Source organism: Agelaius tricolor, unplaced genomic scaffold (genome assembly GCF_023055355.1).
Source record: "Agelaius tricolor isolate 1412-34295 unplaced genomic scaffold, bAgeTri1.0.p SCAF_35, whole genome shotgun sequence".
Classification (NCBI taxonomy): domain Eukaryota; kingdom Metazoa; phylum Chordata; class Aves; order Passeriformes; family Icteridae; genus Agelaius; species Agelaius tricolor.
This window is the reverse complement of record NW_027269295.1, coordinates 1,793,107-1,813,840: the sequence shown is the minus strand read 5'-3', so window position 1 is coordinate 1,813,840 and position 20,734 is coordinate 1,793,107. Positions and strand designations below refer to the sequence as shown.

The window sequence follows — 20,734 nt, the reverse complement described above, 5'->3', positions numbered from 1 at the left end:
AATTTTCTGTTTCAGTCATTTGTTTAGGTCTGCTGGCTGAGAGTTGGGCAAACCAGTGTTCCCAGTCCTGCTGGAAGGGCAGCTGGGGAGGGAGAGGATGAGTAAGAGAACGGTGAGAGAGAGTTAGAGCCTCATCACAGGAGGAGTGAAGCTGTTGTGATCTACTTCAGTCAGCATTAAATGTATTTCAGATGGGGAGATAAATATTCCCATTTTAGCAGTGACTGGGCAAACCCTCTTTTTGTCGGGGTTTGTTGTCCCCAAATCCCTGCCATCCCATGGAAGGACACTTCTCCCATGGCACTGCCAGGCACTGCTGTGCTGAGCTTTCAGCTGAGGATGAGATGAGCTCCATGCTCAGGGCAGTTCTGGTTTCTCTCACAGCTCAAGGAGTTGAGTTTCAGTTTGGTGTTTACAGCTTTTTTTTTTCCCTTTTTTTTTTAAGATATTTTTTCAACCAGTCACTTCATGCTGCACCTGAGCCTTTCTGTGTGCATATTGGGCTGGACGATGTCTCTTCTGTTTTGGGTCAAGTTTCTGGAATCTCACTGGTTTTAGGTTTCAGGGTGGCACAATCCACAGCACAGACTGTGCTTTTGCTGTTGATGCTACTCAGAGCATGGCTTCTTCTTCCTGGTGTTGAAAGGCTTTGTCCTAACCTGTGCTTGAATAAAAAGGGCTGGAGAATTTCTCCTAAGAGGATTTGATACACTTTAAATAGGAGGCCAACAAGGAATTGTTGAAAAGGAGACTCCATAAGCTTCTACTACAAATCCCCCTTTTTCTATCTGTGGCTTGTTTGGCTGTGGGGTCACTTAGCAGTGACTTAGCAGTGGCTGCCAGGAAGGTGACTGGGCTGAGATCTGTAAGGCCTGAGGTGAAGTCAGCCCCTGTCCATCCCTGTCTGAAATGCTGCCCTCAAGCAGCTGCCTTACCCTGTGTCTTCCTTCCCTGCCATGCCCCTGTTCTTGGGGACTGTGCCTGTGGGAGCTGCTGCAGAGCTTTGCACCATGCCTGGGGTTTAGGAAGCAGGCTGTCTCATGGCTCAGGTGCTGCTGGGCACTGGCTGCTGTTGACTCTCCTCTCTCCCCTGTTCTGCTGCTGAGCTGGGGGTCCTGGGCTGCAGCAGGCTCTCAGCTGAGCAGAGCCACCCCGTGCAGCCTGGGCTGACCCTGTCTGTGTGCTGTACTGCGTGCTGCTCCTCAGACTTCTCCTTTCTCTTGACTTTGCCAGTCTCCAGCTCTGCTGCCTGAGACCTCTCAATCTTCCATCTCAGCATTCCTCTCACTCCCTGCAGCAGTATTTGTTGTAGTGTCCACATTGGCTTCTCAAGCTGTCCTCTGCCCTGTAGCTGACCCACTGTCTGTGCTCTGGGTGCTTTGCCAGCCCTTTCTTGATGGGGATCTCATGTTTGAGGAGTGTTTGAGTTTGCTGTTCTGGGGTGCCATTAAAATCACCTCCACCATAGTGTGTACTTCACATGGTTTGCAGTGCTGGAGAAGTAACAGCAGAGGAGCAATGTCAGAGGTGGGAGGAGATGCTTTCAGGAGAAGAGGTGGAATTTGAGGAGGATGCTATGAGATTGGCTGTGACAGGATTGTGCAGGTGCAAGGGGATTGCAGAGCAAGGCTGGGACAACTCTCAGATGACCAGGAAAGAGGCTTTTTGGAGACAGACATGGAGTGGGCCCAGAGGGAGAACACAAGTTACAATATGGAGAAAAGCTCCTGGTTCCTCACCAGAGATGACCCACACATTTTCAGTGTGGGTCATGTCTCAGTGAGAAGCTGAGCTATTGGTCATAGGTCTTACCATGGTGGCTTTGGCATCCATCACCTTCTATGGAGGTCAGAGCAGTGGCATTTCCATTTCAGTGCTGCTGGTGTGTCACTTGGAGAGAGAGACATTTCATTCTGCTTGGCCTTCAGCCTCTGGGGGGATTGCAGAGCTTTGTACAGTGAGGGCACAAGAGCAGGGAACAGCCCGTGGCTGCCTGAGCTTGTGTGACACAGACCTGAACCAGTGACCTGGAGGTGAAGTGCTTTAGGTCCATTCCTGGCCCGTTCTTGCTCTGTTGGTGGCACAGAACCCCACGTGCTCAGCACATCATGGATATTATGGACTGTGGGTGCTGGACAAGTCTCCTGACAGGTCCCCAAGAACTCTAGAATTCACAGGGTGGGAAAATGGCAATATAAACATATTATTTACTGGTCTAGACCAAACTAGAGGTGCTAGAACATTAACAACAAGTGGTTAAATACCAAAATACCAGGATACACTACAGGTAAGGAAAATTACAGTGTTGATACTGTCCTTGTTTTGTATGGATCATCACAAAAGCAGTCCTAAAGTACATAAGGGTGCACTGTTTCACGTGTGGTGCTATATAAATGACCAACCTTTAAAGTACCTTCATTCACCTGGCCTGGGCTGGCTGTTGTGTGTGGTCCTGATGCCACCAGCAGTTGCCCACAGGGCCATAGTGTTGGTGAAGTGCTATATCTTGCAGATTTTTTCCACAAGCTTGAATAATTTTTCTTTCTTGGGTAGCCATGTAGTTTTTGTCCCTGAGGATGGTCCTGGCTACCTCTGTTGCTTTGGACTTCTTGCCAGATATTTTTTCTTGGTTTTTTTAATGGTTTTTCAACATGAGTCACAGCTTCAGGATCACGATTTCCTCACTTGTGATTCAGAGAAAGTATTAATTAGTGCAAGATGTTAAATATATCTGTAAAATCACATGAAAAACTGTATGGTCACCTCCATCCTTCATTTAACCAATTTCATGTTTGAAAATGGACAGTTTTCTGTTTTCAAATGTGCATTGTTCTTTCAAGCCCAAATGAAACTTTTCATAATATATAGTGTATATATAAAGTATAGTGTGTGTATATATATATGTATATATATATATATATATATATATATATATATATATAGATGTTCCCTCAGCCAGTGCTAGGTAAAGGGTGTTGGTTTTATGAGAAGAGCTCACAGGACTGCTGCCATCATTAACATTACCAGAGAAATGTGTTCCTGGGTTATGTGGCAGTCCCTTCTCCCCAGCCATGGAGGAGGCTGTGGAAGGAGCTTTTTTGGCTTCTTAGACATTTCAAACATAATGTTCCTTGGTTAAATTTCAAACCAGTCTTCAAGCCCCTTCCAACATGGCTAAGAGCTGTGTGGGAATTTGTTTTGAAATGAAAGCCTGGATGGGGTATTTTGCTTTAGTTTTCAATGACATTTGAGCTCTTTAATTTCTTCCTGACATTTCATCTGAAAGTGTTGATGCTTATGTGAGGACTGAGGGCTTTACAGTCTGATTAAACAGCTTTAGAAGTGTTCAGTTACATTTCTTATTTGGGAGCACTGCTTGATTCTCCAGAGTGTTTTTGAGCATGCTTGGCTTTGGGGTCCTGGTCTCCAGCAGCAGGGCTGAGGATGCAGTAATGGCATGGAAGTGATGAAGTCTCTGCCACTCTTCCTCTTTCAGAGAATTCGGTCGACAGTGGATGAGAAGGAGCAGAAGCAGCTTCTGATGGACCTGGATGTGGTGATGAGAAGCAGTGACTGCCCGTACATTGTTCAGTTTTATGGCGCGCTCTTCAGAGAGGTGGGCACCCCAAACTTGCTTCACTTGTAGCAGAGTTTGGGTTTTACCTTATTTTTTTTTCCTTTTTGTCATTTTAAATTCGTACTAAGGAGGAGAAAATTGATTTAAATTAGGTTTCTTGGTTCTCCACTTTTACTCAGGGGTGTTTAGCCAGGAGACCCAGGTGTCTGGGCACTTCTGAGCAAGCATTTGGTGCCTTTGCAACAGGAGCTTTGGAGAAGATGAATGTTGAAACCTGACTGCTGCCTCTCCTTCCTACAGTATCTCCTCTGCAGGCTTGGATTATCCCTGCTCCTGCAATTGCTTTGTTATTGAAACTGCCACAGTGTAGGGGGACAGACATGGAGCCCTTGCCTGTTTTCCATTACTTCAGCACAAATCCAGTCCCTCTCCTCAAGGGAAAGAGGAAAACAGAGACCTAAGGGCTGCAGGTGGTCTTTGGGGATTATCAGGCATAGCAGCCTGTGCAGTCTTGTGGGGTTTTACTGGAAAACATTAGAGAGAGGTCAGTGCTGTAGGTAAAACCCAAAACTGTGTGTGAATATTTTAATTCCTGCTTCTGGAGAGTCTGCCTCTGTAATTTTGCCAGATCACTCCTCTGGCTTTAAATCTCATTCTCTAAAATAGGCATAATAATCCTTCCTTTTCCCATGCTCTGCTTTTTCTGTTCTTTTTGGACACAGAGCCATTTTGGGTCAGCAGGCATTGTCCATGCTCACACAGTACAAGCTCCTGCCATGTGTGGAGCCTCAGCTTGGCTGGAAATTCCCAGCTTTGCTGAGATGAAGGTGACAAGGCTGTCAGCTGGTGTGAGGAAAGGTCTGTGGACAAAACAGTGTCTTAGCAGATGCTGATGAGCAACATGCTCAGAGCTCTGCAAACTCTCACCTCCCTTCAGCTCTGGCCACATCCCAGGGTGTAAATGTAAATACATAAACAACATAAAAACTTACTGTAATCAGCACTCAGATGGCAGCTTGGCTGCATTCTTTGTCATGTCCAAATTCTCATCATCCTGCAGCCAGGCAGGGCTCCCAGGGCTCCTTGCCTGCTCTGTCTGGGAAAGGTTTCATTGGCATTTCCCCTTCAACATAAGTGGTGTTTGCTTCAGAGATGAGTGCCTTCCCCTCTCCTTGGTCCCCACTGCCTAGGGATGCTCCAAGTCACCTTCTTCAGGGGTACCCAGGCTGAGCTGGGAGGCTTCCATAAAGTTTTCTGTCTTGTCTCATTAATTATTTGTTCCAATATTAATATTGGGTAATAAAATATCTTAATATTTTAAAGATAGCAAAGTATGATGCCAGAGAAGCACAGGAAGGGAAAAAAGGAATTTCATCAGGATGTTTGGATCTGTCTGAGCCCCCAGTCTGTTTATCAGATCTGTTCTCAAATAACTGTGAAAGATCCAGGTCACTGCTGCACCATCCCCTGAGGTGTAAGAGCTCATGGGACATTGGTAAAGACCAAAACTCTCTCAGGAAATCTGCAGCAAACTATATAAAACAAAGCTCTTTGTTCCAGCATTTCAAGGTGAAAAGTAAGGAAATCCTTTTGGGGTTACCTGCTCTGAGCTGGGATTCAGCTGTAGATGGAGCAACCAATGAGAAATCTTCTTTGCCTGCTCCTAAAAGGTGACAGACTTCACGTGAGCCTCTTTACAGGAATTTAAGAGGCTGAATAGGCAGCTTGTGCAGTCAGAGGGTTGGCAGGATCCAGGCAGCTCCAGGAGAAGCAGCAGGGCAGCTGGCACAAAGGGAAGGCAGGCAGCCTCCCACAACAGGCAGTGTTTGATGGGGAGAAGCAGATCTAAGCTCTGGGATCCTGACAGTTTGGGAATATTAAACCAAAAATTGGATAAAGTTATGCAAGGTCTTACTTTTGTAGCCAGACAAATGTCCCAGCTTGCAGTCAGGGAAGTAGCTGTGAACACAAGTTCCTGTGGCAGCCTCTGTGAATACCAGCAGTTTGATTTGGAAAGGCAGGAAATACTACACACAAATTTCTGCAGTTGTATTTTCTCTTGCTTGTTCCACATTTTGTGACAGGGAGAGTCTTCTCTGGGTTCTGCTTGTCCCTCAGCTGGCAGCACCTGAACCTTCATCACTTGCTGCCTGTTCCTCAGTCAGGAGGGACATTTCTGTCACTGTATGTCTGTGTGTAACAGTGCAACAAGCACAGGTTGATTGTCAGGTGCAGGACTTGGCTTCAGCTCATTCTCACCCATTAGAAGAGATTAAATTGCCTGGTCAATGAAACAAGAACAAAGCTGAAAAAGTAAAAGACAGTGTTTCAGTCTATGCATGGAATCAGGGGCTTCAGTGCACCATGGCTGGCTTTTTGGGCTACCAGCTCATGTCCAGTTTTTCATCCACCAGTATCTCCCAGCCCTTCTCCTCAGGGCTGCTCTAAATTCCATCATCATTATACTGGTGAGTGCCTTCAGCCAAGTGCAGGATCTTGCACTCATTGAGCTTTGTGGGTTTCCCCTGGCCCCCGGAGACCAGCTGGTTTTTCCATACTGCACCCAGGGGAGCCCAGAGTCCTGCTAGTGCACACAGAGCTGCCCACATCAGCCATCAGAGATCTGAGTGAAGAGTATCTCGTGCTCATGTGTTTCCTCTCAAGGCTGTACTTGATAGATGGGGGGAGAAAAAATAAAAAAGTTGGTTGACAGGGGTTCTGCAAACATTTCACTTGAGTCTCTCCTTGTGAGAAGAGAGGAGCTGTGGGCTGAGCCGACTGGGACCCCCGAGACACCCCTGAGCATTGCTGTTTTAAGAGGTTTTTAGGTCTGAGGAAAAAAAAAGTCTTATTTTTTTGCCTGTCTGCTACAAGCTTTACAGCTGCTCTGGTTTGAAACAGTACCTGTAAAGCTGGGAATGTTTGGGTAGTTACCATGACCACACTAGTGGCTCTTGGGAGTACCTGTTCTGATTGTGCTTCTTTTTAAGAGAGGAAGAGGAAAGAAGCCTTATCTGACTTGGAATCTCAGGAGTGACTCCTACACAGTGCAAGTGTAGTTGAGCCAAGTTTAAACCAATAAGTTCAATACTTGATAAAATTATTCAATGAAAAATTCATTGCAAGTTGCAGAATGCGCTTAGGAAGCTGGGTAAATCAGCCCATGGGGAGCTTCTGCTGGCAGGGGAGAGGAGCTGGGATGGATGTGTTGGTAGCACAGTGCTGGGCTGGTGTGAATTGCTGACACAGCCTTGCTCAGTTTGATCTCTTTGCTGTTGATGCACCTCACTCTGTTTTTATGTAAATCCTTGACTGTGCTGCCATTCCTCAGCACATCTGTCCCCATCGTCACTCCCTGGTCTGTAGGAAAAGTGTCCTGTGTGCCATGTCAATATGTGATGGTGGTGATGGTGACATTTGTCAGTCTCTGTCACTGGTGTAGCTGCATGAAGAGCTGGCTGTCCCTGCAGTGAGCAGATGTGATAAACCTTCAGTGTTTATACAGAGTGGTATACAGGCAGGGACCCCTGAGGTCACCGTTTCCAACCCCCATGATCAACTGAGGCCACTTGACCAGGATTGTGCCCAAAAAGCCTTTGAATCTCTCCAGGGCCAGAGTCTCCACAGTCTCCTGGGGCAGCCTGTGCCAGTGATTAATCCCCCTCACAAAAAGTGTTTCCTCATGCTCAGAGGGAACCTCCTGTGTGTCCTGCTCGTGTTGCTCAGCACCACTGAGCAAACCTGGCTCCATCCCCTGTGCAGTTTCCCTTTAGGTTGATGAGGTTCCCCTGAACCTTCTCCAGGCTGAGCAGTCCTGGCTTTATCAGCCTTTCTCATGGGGAGGATGCTCCTGTTCCTCAGTCACCTTAGCTGCCCTTTGCTGGAGTCTCTCTTGCACTGGGAGCCCAGCACTGGTCACAGCACTCCAGGTGTGCCTCACCATTGCTGGACTGAGGGGAAGGAAAGGATCACCTCCCTCCACCTGCTGGTGATGCTTTGCCTCATCAGCCCTGCAAAGATGCATTGTAGGCTCATGTTCAGTTTAACATCCACCTGGAGCCACAGGTCCTTTCCAGGTGAGCTCCTCTCCAGATGGGTGACATCCTTGTGACACCTGCTCCCTTGTCAATGGGAATTCTCTGCATTGAGAAGCTGAAGCATCTCCATTGCTTTTATGTCTGTCCTGGACAGAGATATTTTGAATTAAATGCACAGGGTGTTCCTGGACATTTTTTGGAATGCCTACAAGACGTGCATTAGCACCTGGTAATCTTATACCCAGTAAGGACTAAAATACATTCTTTGGAAGAGTAGCTCTAACAGGAAGAGAAAATTAAAGCACTTCTTTTGTCATTTTGTGATCAGAAATCAACCTGACTTAAGAGGCAAAATGTAAAGTGAAGCTCCCATTAGGGTGGTTTTGTCCTCACAGTTCACAATGGAGCAGGACTGACCCCTGTCCATCAGCACTTGTTGGTATTTGATCAGGAGACAGTTGAGTCCCCAGCCAGTCTTCCTTTTTTTTTCCTGTTCACCAATTTGCCAACAGATAAGGCTCTCCAAGTCCCAGGAAGAGGTAGCCTGTAGAGTTTTGGGTCTTGCCACCAGCCTTAAGGATGCTGCATAGTGGAAAAGGTGTTATCTTTTTCCATTGATCTTGCTGACATGAATTAATGTAGGGCAGGTAGGTTTTTATATTACCAGATCAATAAATGCCCTCATTCAGGAGTTCTGTATGGCATCTACTTCAGGACCAGTAAAACAAGTCTTTCCTTGAGTGCTTTTGATCATAAAAGGGATTTTTTAATGCTTAAAAGTTACCATTGGATAGAAATTTGTTGTACTTCTTTGAGGTTTCAGTACCATACCCATCCCACCCTGTGATGCAGAGTGCATGTGAAGCCTTGGTTGTGATGATGGCTCTGCTCAATGTTGTTCACTTGGTTTGTTTTACTGTCCAAACAGTTTTACTGTTGTAACCTGGGCAATGGAAGCCACTCCCAGTCCTGGTGCAGCTGGACATAAATACAAGGCTGCAGTGGTCAGTGGTGTCCTGGCTCTCTGGAACCACTGCAGTGCCCCACAGCCTCAGTACAATAGCCCAGCAATATAGCCCTGTCACAATTGTTTTATGAATCTGATCAAAACAGAAGCAGTTTTTGAATGATCCTGTGGCCAGTAGAAGCAGTCCCTGAGAGAGAGGCTGCTCTCACTACAGACAGCTCATAAGCTCTGGTGGGCTTCCAGTCTCACCTGATTTACACACATCACTGCCACTGGAGCCATGTTGCTTGTCCTGAGCCACTCTCCACTGAATGCAAGTGCTTCATCTGCACTTTGCCTTTGTTGCTAATGCAGAAAAGAGAAATTTTCTACATGTACTGCCCAATTTCATTTCTATAGTTTAAATCAGTTCCTTAGCCAGCTTCCTCCATAGCCAACGTGTGCTCTGTAGCAGTCCTGGTTCACCTTTTTCCAGGTCCCCTGAAGTGTGCTGGTCATGCCCTCATCCTGCTGTGCTGCTCTGGCCTCTTTCAGTGATGTCCCTGCTTCCATGCCTGTCACAACACTTACTCCATCTCCTGCTTTTTTTGGGTACAATAAGAGTTTTCTGGGCCCAGGCTTGTAGCAGCCCTTGAGTGGATGGCATCAGCTCCTGCTCTGCCTTGAGCCAATGTGAAAAGCTGATGCCAAATGAGCAGTGTAAGCTGGAGCTGCCCAAAGTCTTCTTCCTCAGCCACACAGCCCTTCCTAGGAAAGCAGCTCCCCTCTTCTGGGTGTTCCCCTGTGCCTGCAGCCTTCTGGAGAGCAAAACACTCTGTGAGGCTTGGATTCACCTGGGTTCAGGCATCTAAACTGTAATATCAGGTGTGAGCTGGGCATGTAAATGCCTCTGCTGTGAATCATTGCTAAAACTAATCAAGCTGAATTCTATCCTTTCTATAGAATGCACGTTGCTGTTTATGTATTCCATAAGACTCAGTGAATCTCTGTATGCTCTCTGGATTTGTATTTCTCTTTTTTATCTCACATTCTTTTCTCTTTCCAGGGTGACTGTTGGATCTGTATGGAGCTCATGTCTACCTCGTTTGATAAGTTTTACAAATATGTATATAGTGTATTAGATGATGTTATTCCAGAAGAAATCTTAGGCAAAATCACTTTAGCTGTGAGTATTTTGTTAAGCCTTTTTGTTGAAGATAATTGAAAAGTTCAGATCCTTGTTTAGATCCCACTCCATGTGAAAAGCTGGTTGGTCTGTGGAGCAGAATTGCTGCTGCTGTTTGCACCACACTGGGAATGGTTCTTCAGGGTGCTCATGACTTTTCCCCAGTATGTTGCATGGTGTAAACAGAGCTCCTGGGGTCAGTAATCAGTTCATAAACAGACCCCAGGACCATCTTCCTGCTCTGTCTGCTTGAATGTGAGCAGCAGCAGCACAGGCACCAGCCCAGACCAGAGAAGCTTTGGCAGTCTTGTGCAAAGGCTCCCAAAAGCATTGGAGAACCTGGCTGATGTTTTCTGATATAACCTGGAAGTTCTGGTGTAATGAAAAGTCAGGTAATTGAAAAAGTTGTGACCTGTTGAAAAAAATAAAGCATAGGGCTTGAAATAAGTTATTGCTGAGGATAATTAACATCAGAGATTGTTCTGGCTCCACCTCTGGCTCCCCTCTCCCAGAGTGGGATCTTTGCAGGTCACAGGGGATGTGTGTTCACTTAAGCCCATACTCTCCCTTATATCACCTTCTGTTTGCAGAAAAGGTTCAGAGAAAAATGTTTTATTACATGGCATATTACAGCATTGATATCAATGTATTAAATGCTTTTTACTCCTGTTCTTGGAGTGCCAAAAATGTAATAATCACAGGATTCTTACGGCATCTGCTTATTTTCCATCTCTTTTTCTTTCCTAGACTGTGAAAGCACTAAACCACTTAAAAGAAAACTTGAAAATCATTCACAGAGGTGAGTTCTTCATGTCTTTTTTTAACTTCATATCTTTTCTTCTTGTCTGTTAAAAGAATTGCAAGAATTGTTAGTGGCCTTTGGTTCACTCTAAGTGTAAGCGCAGCACCTCTACCACCGCGAGTCTGAGTGCAGGTTTTGAACAAGTGTCCCAGTGCCTGTCCTGTTGCCCCTTGATGTGCTTTTTCCATGTAAGTGTGATTTCAGGGTGGCTGGGCATCTGCTGCTGCCTTTGGGCACGTGGCACCTCCGGGGCTGGCTCCATCCCCTCGTGCTCCCATGCAGGATCCAGTACCAAGGGTGACGGCGACAGCGCGGCCCTGCCGCCCTCCATCCCCTGCAGCTGCTCTGCTTGAAATCGAAACCTCCAGCCATGACTTACTGCTTTAAATTTGTTCCCCCTGCAGACATCAAACCTTCCAATATTCTTCTGGACAGAAATGGGAATATTAAACTCTGTGACTTTGGCATTAGCGGACAGCTCGTGGACTCCATTGCCAAAACGCGGGATGCAGGGTGCCGGCCGTACATGGCGGTGAGTGGCACGGGCTCTGGGGGATCCCACCCTGGAGGAGTGACAGAGATGAGAGATCTCTGGAGCCAGGTCATGGAACTTGGGGTTTATTGCAAAGGGCCAAGGGCAGGGCCCTGCTGGGAGCTGCAGCCACAGCTCGGACAAGGAAAGAGAGAGGCAAAGAGAGAGAAGGCAAGAGTGTGGTAGAGGGGATGAGAGAGCAGCGTTCCCGTTCCAATACAATAAATCTTCTTCTGTGCTGAATATTCTAATTCTCACTGACCAATCTAACACAAGATACAAATCCTATAGCATCTACATACAGCCTATAGGAATCATTACATTACCATACTGTGTTACACTAAAAAACCCTAAAAACTCCTCTTTGGACCCCTTATGCTAAGCCAAAAAACTACTCTTTGGAAACCCTAAAAACTAATCTTTGGAGTAGTTTTAAACCCTAAAAACTCCTCTTTGGGCCCCTTCTGCCAAGCTGTAGGGTCTGCTCTGCCCCTTGGGCCTGTCTGCAAGCAGAGGGTGTTGTTCCATCAAAAGGGGATCACCTTCAGCCAGCCACACCATTGTTTTCCAGTTGTTCAGTAACTGAGGGATCTCAAAGCTTGCTTTCATTTCAATCTCGCTTATAGTTTCCATATTCTCAAAATCTTTTACTGGGCAATCATATTTATAAGGCTTTCCTGTTTCATCTTCCCCAACACACCCTCCCTGTGGGATGAACAGCCCTTTTCTGGATGAAACTGAGCTCTGGATCAGGCTCTGCTGTGGCAGTGTCATCCAGGCTGTGGCAAAGTGCCCCAATTCCTGGGTTTTTGCTGGGTTCCTCTGCTGCTGCCAGGGCTGTGCTGCTGCAGTGGAGAGGAGCTCTGTGCCTTCCAGCAGCTCCAAAACACCATTGCCCAGGGGAGCAGGGCTGTCAGAGTGTGAGTTTGTCTTGGTCTGCAAGAAATCCATTTGCTCTGGTGAGATTATGTCACAGGAGTTATTGCAGAGCAGAATTACAGTGATTTTTGTAAACCACTTTAGTTCCAAAGTGTGCCAGAACTTCATTCCAGGAGAATGTGATTCTGGAGAGCAGCAGTAGCAGAGCAGCTGTGTGGAAATTGCTGGGGCTGAGCTGTGGCTCCTGGGAGTCTGTCCTGCCCTCTCCCTCCCAGAGTGAAAAGCTGTAGTGGTGATTTTGGAAGCTGTCTTGAGGGTTTTAAACACTTCAGTGCTTCAGGGTGCTTTGAAAATGCATCTCTGTTCTCACATGAGCCAAGGGTACATTGTGCAGGGAGCTGTGCCTGCTGCTGTTCATATAACTTTAATTTTAGTGCCTGTCTTTAATTTTTGTTACATATTTATGGCTCTGTATGCTGAAAAACACTGGTTTTGGAACTCTTTTATCTACCACCAAGTAGAAAAAAGGAAAATATCTCTCTTCCAAGGCATGTTTCCCACCTGGCCCAGGCCATGGCTCTCAGATGGCTTTTCTCTGACTGTGGTGTCCAAGGCAAAACCTGTCTGCCCTGACTCTGATCTTTCTTTGAGCCATGGGTGGGTGGCCAGTTCTGCTCAGGCTGTTGGTGTAGTTATGCCATGACAGTTCCTGAGATGACTGTAATGACACTTAATGAGATGCCTGAGGTGTCTGTAAAGAGCTGCAGTGCTCCCTTTCCCCTGGGATGTGCTGGGTGAGTGCTTCCATAGCCCTCTGGTTTTCCTTTCTCCTGTCTGTCTGTCTGTGTGCACTCAGATTTGTGCAGCTCCAGACTTGGGTGGACTTTTAAGTGAGCAGAAGTGTTGCAGTTCAGTTTGTGTTTTCCAGAGCCTTGGCAGGGCACAGGTTTTGTGGGGCAGCCAGCAGCTGGCAAGTGATGTGGGAGATGATTGGCCTCTTCCCTGCTGCTCTGCAGCCTCAGTGACTCCTTTCCAAGTACATGAGCATTTCCACGTACCAGGGAGCCTGGGAAATGGGGAGGTGTCCCCAGTGGGCAGGCACATCTGCCAGATATTTCTCCAAGCCAGCAGAGGCTGAAGGGATGCTGTGATCAAATTGGATGTACCTGGGAAGGAGTCAGGCTGCCACACTCCTTTCAAAAGGAAAATAGTATTTTTTTAGTGTAAAATAGGCCAAGAGTAGTAGCTGTGTTCAGCCAGGGAGGCTCTCCTTAGGGCTGCTGGATGTGTCTCACTTTGCAAGGCTCAGCAGCCCTGTGGCACTCACCCCTGAAGGAGCCTGGTCCCCAGGGAGCTGTTGGTAGCAATGGCCCTGGATGTCAGCCCCAGTCTGGCTGTGAGTGCTCTGAGGAGGCAGCAGGAGCCATGTCCAGCTGCCAAGCAAGTGCTCTGGGCTTGAACCAAAATTGTTGGAGCTGTCACAGCGAGCGGCGCCTCAGCCTTGGAGCTGGGAGGTTGTTTTGCTTTTGGCTTTCAGTTCCCCTGCAATTGTTACAGTGGGAAAAAGCCTCTGAGTGTGGGTACCTCATGTTCTCTGGAGGAAAGAAAGGCAGGACTGAGTTCCCAGGCAGTGTCTGGCCCCTGGAGCAGCCTGGGCTGCTCTGAGCCCTCCTCAGCCCTGCCCTGTGCTGCTGCCAGCTCTGGGGGTTTGCTCCAGGTGAGGTTCCACAGCCCTCACCCAGCAGTGGGTGCTCCTGGCCAGCCCTGCATCCTCCCTGAGTGCTGCTCCCCGTGCTCCCTGCCTTGCCCCTGGCTGTGGGGGTGCTGCTGGGAGCGAGCTCTGTGTGACATTTCTGCTTTTTGCCTTCTGAGTGCCCCAGGGAACCCAGGCCCCATGTCAGAGAGGAAGGGTGAGACTGGAAGGGCTTGGTTTAGGCAGGGGTGGAGGGGCAGACCCAGCCATTGTGAGGATGGATGTCCTGCCCTGCTCCTTCCAGAGCTCCACAGGGCTGGAGTGTGATAGCATCACCTCCATCCTTGGTCACTCAGGTGCTGCTTTTCCCAGGTCAGCTTGGAGCCTCTGGCTGCAAACTGTGGCTTCTCACTTCTCCCTGGTGAAGGTGGACAGTTGGTGCTGGCCCTGCTGTCAGGGCCAGCTGGATGTCTTGTGTTCAGGTGGTTCAGGCAGAGATCAGGCCAGGTATGGCTGTTTGTACAGCTGGGGTTTGGAAGAGAGGGAGGATCTGTGGTGCCCACTGCTCACTTTTCAGTCAAGATGCTGGTGCTCAGGTGGACACTGAACTGGAGAAGCCCCATGGCAGCCTGTACCCTTCTCTGATGCCTCCATCCCCTGTCTCCTCACCCTCTCAGCACACCCAGAGATGCATCTCCACCTCAGCCATTTCCTTTCCTGCTTGCTCTTGGCATCAGGAGGACACCTGGCCTGAGCCAGGCTTTGTCTGCAGCCCTCACTCCAGGTCCCCAGAGTGTGACATGGTGACTCTTCCTTCCTTGGTGTTAATTGCTCCCATGTGATCCACATGGAAAATTATCAGCATTCTTCCTGCTCTGTATTTAGATGGGATTTATTTTGATCCATCCTGCTTTCCCTTTAACTGTGCCACCTCCTATTGCTCACAGGAGCAGGGTGCCCCTCTTGGGTACCTGAGACAACCAGCTATGTCTCACCAGTGCCACCCATCCCACCAGTCCCTCTGGGCAGCTGGGCTGCTCCCATGCAGTCCCCTCCTTCATCTGCAGCCTGGCAGCTTGCTCTGCTGTGGCACATCCCCGTGGGTCACAGCTCTGGCCAGGCCAGCATCCCCAGCATTTGAGCTGGTCCATCCCTGGTGGCAGCTCCAGACGTCATGGTGTGTCCCCAGGTAGGGTTCAGGGCTGGGCCACCTCCTGCTGCACTTCTCAGCTGTGTCTGCCATGAAATTGTATTAAAATGTAGCTTACAAAGCAACCAGGGCTTTCAGAGTATTTCCTGTACCCCATAATTTAGGATTTATTGCTATGCAGGTATCTTTAGTATTGTTGTAGTCAAAACTGAATGAGAGCCTGTTTCTTTTGACATGTTAATTATTGTATTTTTAACTAAAGAAGGCAGACTGAGGTTTCTCATAAAGATGACATGCAAGGCATAAAGATGTTTTTGCTGGCTCAGCTCTCTGGATAACCTGCTCTTAGGTGTGAATCACCCATGTCTGGCTAAATACTTCTTTCTATGAAAGACATTTTGCATGTCTTAAAGCCTTGTGGCATCACAGTTGCCTTCAAGGGATGACTAAAACCTTGTTCAGAGGAGCTTTTCTTGAAGCACATTATAATAGTGTGCTTAGTATATATATTATTTATATATATATATATATATATACTAAGCACACTATTATAATATTTATAATAAATGTATAATTTATATAATAAATTATAAAAATATATGTATATAAATATTAATAAAATAGTTATAATAGTTTCTAATAGTTTCTTAGTAGCTGGTTGGGGAGAAGAGTTTTGGTAGATGCTGCTAAGCCTCACTCCCCAGGGTGGGGGTGAGATGTTGATTCCAGTTCTTATCATCCCTTGGGTGTCAAAACAGAGAAAGTGAGACTTGGTGCTAAAGACATCCCAAAGTTGAATAAAACTAAATGAATAAGACAGTCACAATTATTCAATGTGGTTTTGCAAAAGGAAAAAACCCCAAAGCATTGGACTGTGCTAAGTTGCCATTTCTGATCACCTTTTACACGACACCTCCATAAAATCAGTGTTTTAAGTGATTCCTTGAGATGTTTCTCTGCTGGGGTTGGATGGCTGCCCTGGCCACAGGTTTTGCTAGGAGCTGTGCCAGGCTCAGGGCTCTCTCTAGCTTTGCAGATGCTCCTCCTTGCTCCCTGCATGGCCCAGAGCCTGACAGTCCCTGTTGCCGTTTCAGCCGGAGCGGATAGATCCCAGCGCCTCGCGGCAAGGCTACGACGTGCGCTCCGACGTCTGGAGCTTGGGCATCACACTGGTGAGTGGGCACTGCTCTGGGCCGTGGGCACCACTGCTCTGGGCCATGGGCAGCTCCTTCCTGGGCTCTGCTCCTCCCTGCCTCAGGAACAGCCTGGGGGCTTCCCATGTCCGTGGTTCTCCCGAGCCCCCGTGGCTGTGTGTGCATGTGAGCAGGGAGGAGGTGTGCTGGGTTTGCAGGGTCCCCAGGATGAGGAGGAAATGAGTGAATCTGACTCCATGTTCTTAGAAGGCTAATGATATTATTACATTACATTAAATCATACCATACCTATCATATCTATCATATCATATCAATCATATCATATCTATCATGTCATATCTATCATATCATATCATATCGTATCTATCATATCATCTCTATCATCATATCTATAATATCATATATCATATCGTATCTATCATATATTATATAAAAGAATACTATGCTAAACTATACTAAAGAATAAAGATAAAGACAATAAAGAATAAAGAATCATATCTATCATATCATATCTATCATATCATATCTATCATATATAAAAGAATACTATGCTAAACTATACTAAAGAATAAAGATACAGACAATAAAGAATAAAGAATCATATCTATCATATCATATCTATCATATCATATCTATCATATCTATCATATATTATATAAAAGAATACTATGCTAAACTATACTAAAGAATAAAGATACAGACAAAAGGCTTAACAAGAATGATAATGAAAACTCATGGCTTCTCAGAGCTTCGACACAGCTGGGCCATGATTGGCCATTAAGTTAAAACAATTCACATGAAACCAATCAAACAATGACCAGCTGGGTAAACAATCTCCAGACCACATTCCAAAGCAGCAAACACAGGAGAAGCAAATCAGATAATTATTATTTACATTTTGCTCTGAGGCTTCTCAGCTTCCCAGGGGAAGAAATCCTGGCAAAGGGATTTTTCAGAAAATGTGGCAGTGACAGAGGTGTTGGCTTGTAAATGAATTTTGTGTTCAGAATCTGAGGTGAGGGTGCTGTGTGTGGTGGTGCAGAGCAGAGCACCCAGCCTGTGTGAATAAGCCTCTGGCAGCTGCTGTGCTTTGGCTGCACAGAGACTTTGGTTAATTCAGGATTCTGGGGTTGTGATTCCTCACTGGCTCAACCACATCTCTCCTAGCTGCACACATTGAGAAGCTCTCAGTAAAAAGCCCTTACTTTCTTCAGGTTGTGAAGCAGAAGAGAAAGCAGAAGCAATTAAGTATGAGCCAGTAGCTTCTGTTCTCACCACTGATGTTTAAAAAAAACTCATTTTCATTATCCTGGAGTTGGATTCAGGGATCCTTGTGGGTCCTCTCCAACCTGAGATACGATGTGATTGTCTCATTCTCATTACCCATTTTCTCTAGTGCTTGTTGGGATGCTTGGGGAGGGACTGGAGGATTTTACTCTCCTACACTGGTTTGATTTATAGTCAGTGGAGGAGCAGACATGGCACAGAAGCCTGGTCAGGGTAAATCAGAGCACGCCCCTCACACAGGCAGCAGAACTTACTGCTGGCTAAAACCTTCCTTCTATTTAGAACCATATGGGGAATAGGATGAAAAATTTCATCTCAGTCTTCCTTCTGGGGTGGTTCAGGTTTGCTGCAGACGTTTTTTCCCCCTGACTGAGCTTCCCTGATGTAAAGCTGCCTGGTGCTGTTGCTGTCTCCCTGCAGTACGAGCTGGCCACGGGGCGATTCCCCTACCCCAAGTGGAACAGTGTGTTTGACCAGTTGACACAAGTAGTGAAAGGAGACCCACCACAGCTGAGTAACTCAGAGGAAAGGGAGTTTTCCCCAAGCTTCATCAACTTCGTCAACTTGTGGTGAGTTTGTGCTGCTGCAAGCGCTGGGGCTTGGCTCCTTTTCTTGGTTGGTATTTGGCAAGGGTGGTGTGTCCAGCACTTCCCTGGCTTCTTTTCACATTCCTGAACCAGCATAAGGGGGAGGACCTCTCACATTTTAGTGGTTTGGGTTTGTGTGGGTTGGGACTGAAGGACAGACCCTGGAAGCTGCTCTTCAGGAAAGGAATTAGGAGAAAAGCTCTGAGAGGCTGTGCTAGAGAGAGGAGACATGGTAAGGAGGGAAGTTTCCATGGCAGGCAGTTTGTGTCAGACACAGCCCCTGCCTGCACATGGGGGTCACTCCTGTGGTCACTCACAGTGCCAGGATGGGTTTTTCAGAAAGCCAAAGGTGGTGTGTCCCCCTCTGACAGCATTATGTCCTGTAAAAATTTGTATTTGGTGTCTTGTAACATTTTCCCTGATCCCACGTTCTCCTAATTATCTCTGTGCTTTCTTTAGCCTTACAAAGGACGAGTCCAAAAGGCCAAAGTACAAAGAGCTTCTGGTGAGTCCTCAGTGCTGCATCTTTTCAATGCCTCCAACACACAGCTCACACAGGGCTGGGCTCAGGCAGAAGTGAGATGTGGAGCAGAGCCCTGGAGCTGGGCAACAGCAGGGCCTGTCCTTTAGGGGTGCCAAAGGAGAGAGAGCAGCAATGCTTTTGGCTTGGATCAGTCACATGGGGCAACTTCAAGGGGCTCTGGGCACCTGGAGGGCACCTCTTGGAGGCTCTGGTTCCACAGGCAGCCCTGGGGTTTCACATGCCCTGATGTGAAAGGGATTTGCCTGATGGCCAGAACCTCCCTGCTGTTCTGTCCCAGCTGCTCTGACCTGGCTCTGGCCAGTGCTGCCTGCTGGGCAGAGCAGAGGCTGGGGGCTCAGGAGAGCAGAGCTCGGGTTTGGCCTCTGCAAGGCACTCCCTGTCACTCCTGTCACTGTCCCCACTGCTGATGGAACCTCTCCTGAAGGGATTTCAGGAAATGCCAGTGCTGCAGAGGAGCTGCTGATCCTGCACCCTCACTGCCTCCTCCCTGGCAGCTCCTGAGCTCTGGAGTCCTGTCCTGCCTCAGTAATCTCCCATGTTAAAGACATGGATCTGCCAGGCTGTGTCCTGGTGTCCTCCAGCCACCACAAAGCACGTTCTTGCACCAGACAAATTCCCCTGCTCAGTTTTTATCTGAGGGGCACGTGCCAGGAGGGTGACCATAACTTTGTTTGTTTTTTTATCTGCTTCCAGAAACATCCCTTCATCCTGATGTATGAGGAACGCACAGTGGATGTTGCATGCTATGTTTGTAAAATCCTGGATCAAATGCCAGCAACTCCCAGCTCTCCAATGTACGTGGATTGATACTGCTGCTACATCAAACTCTAGAAAAAGGGCTGAGAGAAAACAAGCTGTAAAGAATTTTCATCACATATTGCAGTGTTTTTAATGCTCGCCCAGACACCATGTGCAATAATATTGGTGTTATTTCCATCCTGTCTGTATACTGTTGTCACATATAAAGTGCATCCCTGTAATACCTGATCACACAGTGTTAGTGTTGGTCACAGAGAGACCTCATCTTGCTCTTTTGTGGACATATTCATGAAATGTGGAAATAAGTACATATATTTGTTGACTGTGATTGGATAGCACCTAAAATTCATTTCTAGACTCAAAACTTGGAGACTCCTCAGCAGCTACTGGAAAGATTTTTCTCTCAAACTCTTCCGATTGTTGTTTCAAGTAATAATAAAAAGCAAACAAACACAAGTTAGGCGTTGTCTGTCTGAACATTAAGAGACTTTGCCTGGAGGGAGAAGAACTTGCTTAACCAACGAGATGCTTTGCCTTCTGGAGCTGGAAAGGCAAAGGAGAATTTTATTCTTCACAAAGTGCAATAGATTTACTGCTATGAAATTCTGTTGCTTTACAGTCGCAGTGTAATTTCTGGGGACAGTGTGCTGAGCTGAACTTCCTGTTAAAGAGAGATCATGTTAAATATAGTGAATATGTCTTTACCAAAAATATGTTGCGTTGAAAGAGGCTAACATTAAACTATTGAGATGGGACATAATGTATTCTTCCTCCTTTTACCAAGCCAGCCACTCTTCACTCTTAACTAGGTGTCCTGTAAATTGTTAAGATAAGACCTTTGACCTGAAGAATTATTAAACTACTTGATTGAATTTAACCTGCTTGTTGACCTGGTTTATAGTGCACAGTGCTCACCACCCACTGGCTTTGCTTTGCCTTCACCCAGAGCCATCCACAGAGGCTGCAGCTGCTTGAGGGGGCCACCAGCTGATGGCTGTGAGTCCTGGCCAGTGTTTCTCGTGTCCCTGCTGTCCCCAGCCCTGCTGCTTGCACCTGTGGCACGGCCCAGCCCTCCCAGCCCCTGTCCTGAGCTCCTGAGTCCCACTCCAGACCTGAGCTCTTCCTCCTTGCTGCTGCAGGCAGGATGGAGGGGTGGCCCTGTGCCCACCACACCCTGCTGAGCTTGCTGGGGACGCTTCACCACCACCACCACCTGGAGGCTGAACCTCCTCTGGACCTCCACAGCTCCTCTGCTGCACCCTGAGTAAATCTCTGAGATTGTGGGGTGCAGAAGAGATGAGGTGGAGGTGAAGGAGCATCCAGCTCCTCTCAGCTGGCCCAAGCTGTTGTCTTTTGGTCCATTGCCAGGCAAGCTGTTGTCTCTGGTCCACTCCTACGTGAAACTGCACATCAGGCTTTTCTATTTGTTTAATTGACATATTTTTCAAAGACTAATTTTTCCCAAAACCTTTTTTTTTTTTTTCCCCCAAATACTGCAGTTTTCAGGTGTTTAGTAGCACACCAGGGATCAAATGGAAGCTGCAGGGTCTCTGCTTTCCATTCTGAGCTGTTTTAGGTGCTTGGTAGGACTTCATCATGTT

The 20,734-nt window shown here is 47.2% G+C and overlaps 1 protein-coding gene across 3 annotated transcripts in view; it reads left to right on the top strand.

The window, feature by feature from the left end:
* The window catches only part of MAP2K4 (mitogen-activated protein kinase kinase 4), a 63,748-nt gene extending 43,738 nt beyond the window's left edge, over window positions 1-20,010 (top strand). For all 3 annotated transcript variants that reach the window (XM_071452549.1, XM_071452552.1, XM_071452551.1), the window contains 8 exons: window positions 3,497-3,616; window positions 9,627-9,746; window positions 10,494-10,545; window positions 10,953-11,080; window positions 15,897-15,974; window positions 17,664-17,812; window positions 18,290-18,335; window positions 19,068-20,010. In XM_071452549.1, coding sequence (XP_071308650.1) covers window positions 3,497-3,616; window positions 9,627-9,746; window positions 10,494-10,545; window positions 10,953-11,080; window positions 15,897-15,974; window positions 17,664-17,812; window positions 18,290-18,335; window positions 19,068-19,181 — 807 coding nt within the window. In that variant the 3' untranslated portion in view covers window positions 19,182-20,010. The remainder of the gene's footprint in view (window positions 1-3,496; window positions 3,617-9,626; window positions 9,747-10,493; window positions 10,546-10,952; window positions 11,081-15,896; window positions 15,975-17,663; window positions 17,813-18,289; window positions 18,336-19,067) is intronic.
* Window positions 20,011-20,734: the final 724 nt, after the last annotated feature.